We start from the raw sequence: 1,557 nt of genomic DNA, 5'->3' as shown, positions 1-1,557 counted from the left end.
ATACAAAATACTGGCATTCCTACACATTTCCTATTATCTGTATAATAAACTTCTGAAAATGATATTCTAGGACTCCTACATCCCTCTGCATCTCAGAGCTCTGCAATCTCTCACCGTTTAGATAATATGCTTGTTGTTTATTCTTACTGCCGAAGCGGACAATTTCATTTTCACATGTTATATTCATTTGCCAGATCTTCACCCACTCACTTTACCTATCTACCTTCCTCTCCTCTACCCTCCTTGTGTCTTCTTCACAACTTGTGTCCAGAAGACGTAAATATGTCCAGGAGAGTTAGCATCGATAATAGTAAAGCAACACTTTCAGAATTTCTGTTATTAAAATTTAAATACTATTGTGTTTCTAGGTTCGTACAATGGCCAGTGCTGGAGGGCCTGACAATTTGGTTCTGCTGGATCCCGTAAAATACAAAGCCAAGTCTCGCTGCCCTGAATCTTCAGGGGGTGATGAAAATAGTTCACATCCCAAATGGCTGACTGGGGAGCAAGAATTTGAAGCTTTAATGAGAATGTTGGATAACCTGGTAAGTCCAGTAAGGGAAAGCTTCTGATTTTTCAGGAGAATGATAAATGATGGTTCGGTGACTTAGTTAAACTAACCAAGACTGTTTCAAGTAAAGATTCATTCCTTGTGTTTCTGTGATATACCCTTTCTGCATAAAGGCACTATTATAAATCAAGTTATTGCACTTCTGGAGGAATCCTAATTAGCGGTATGCAGTTTTGAAAATTCAGAGTAGTGTATTAGAATATCTAATCAGGCAGAGATTTCATTCCTGAGGGTGTCTGCCACTTGACTCTGTTCATATTGGCATATTATTCATATTAGGTTTTGGTTCTTGGAAGCATTCACTGAAACTTATTTTGTGCTTGTAAAGTTGTGTTGTCTAGATTGGAGAATATAATAGTAAGTAGTGTAGCGGTTATGTTACTGAACTAATAATCCAGAGGGACCAACTCTGGTGATGATGATACAGTAGTAATGGTACTGGATTGGTAATTCAGAAACCCAGGAAAATACTCTTGGGACATGGATTCAGATTCCACAGTTGCAGCTGACGGAAAGCTGAAGTTTAAAGGCTTGTCTCCGTAATTGTGACCATGAGCCATCGTTGTTATAAAAACCCATCTGATTCATCAAGGTCCTTTTCAGGGACAAAAACAGAAGTTGCTGCAAAAGCTCAACAGGTCTGGCAGCATCTATGAAGAAAAATCAGAGTTAGAGTTTCAGGTCCGATGACCCATCCTCAGAGCTGATGGTAGCTCGGAAAATGTCGGTTTATGTGCAGAAGATAGGGTGGAGGGAGAGGGTAGGAACTAAATGATAGGTGGGGATAGAATCCAAAGAGAGACAAGAACAGTTGAACAGACAATGGTGTTGAAAACGATCTAGCTAGGATGTTGTCTGGCTGTTAATGGGGACTGTTAGTGACTGACAATAGGTAGTGCATAATGGCTGACTATGTGATAACAAGGCCTGGTGTATAGGTTAGGGGGCTAGGACATGGGAGAGTTCAGGCTCTAAACTTATTGAAT

At 40.0% G+C, this 1,557-nt stretch overlaps 1 protein-coding gene across 1 annotated transcript in view; it reads left to right on the top strand.

The window, feature by feature from the left end:
• Nucleotides 1-367: 367 nt before the first annotated feature.
• Nucleotides 368-1,557, top strand: part of LOC125488380 (alpha-adducin-like) — a gene marked incomplete at its 3' end in the record, with an annotated part of 26,484 nt that continues 25,294 nt past the window's right edge. Inside the window, exon 1 of the mRNA XM_048621394.1 lies at nucleotides 368-545. Within this exon, the coding sequence (XP_048477351.1) occupies nucleotides 378-545 (168 nt within the window). The remainder of the gene's footprint in view (nucleotides 546-1,557) is intronic.

The sequence above is a fragment of the Rhincodon typus genome, unplaced genomic scaffold (assembly GCF_021869965.1).
Source record: "Rhincodon typus isolate 14 unplaced genomic scaffold, sRhiTyp1.1 hic_rhity00000624, whole genome shotgun sequence".
Classification (NCBI taxonomy): Eukaryota; Metazoa; Chordata; class Chondrichthyes; order Orectolobiformes; family Rhincodontidae; genus Rhincodon; species Rhincodon typus.
Note: the sequence above shows the minus strand (reverse complement) of the source record. Positions and strands in the feature narration are given on the sequence as shown.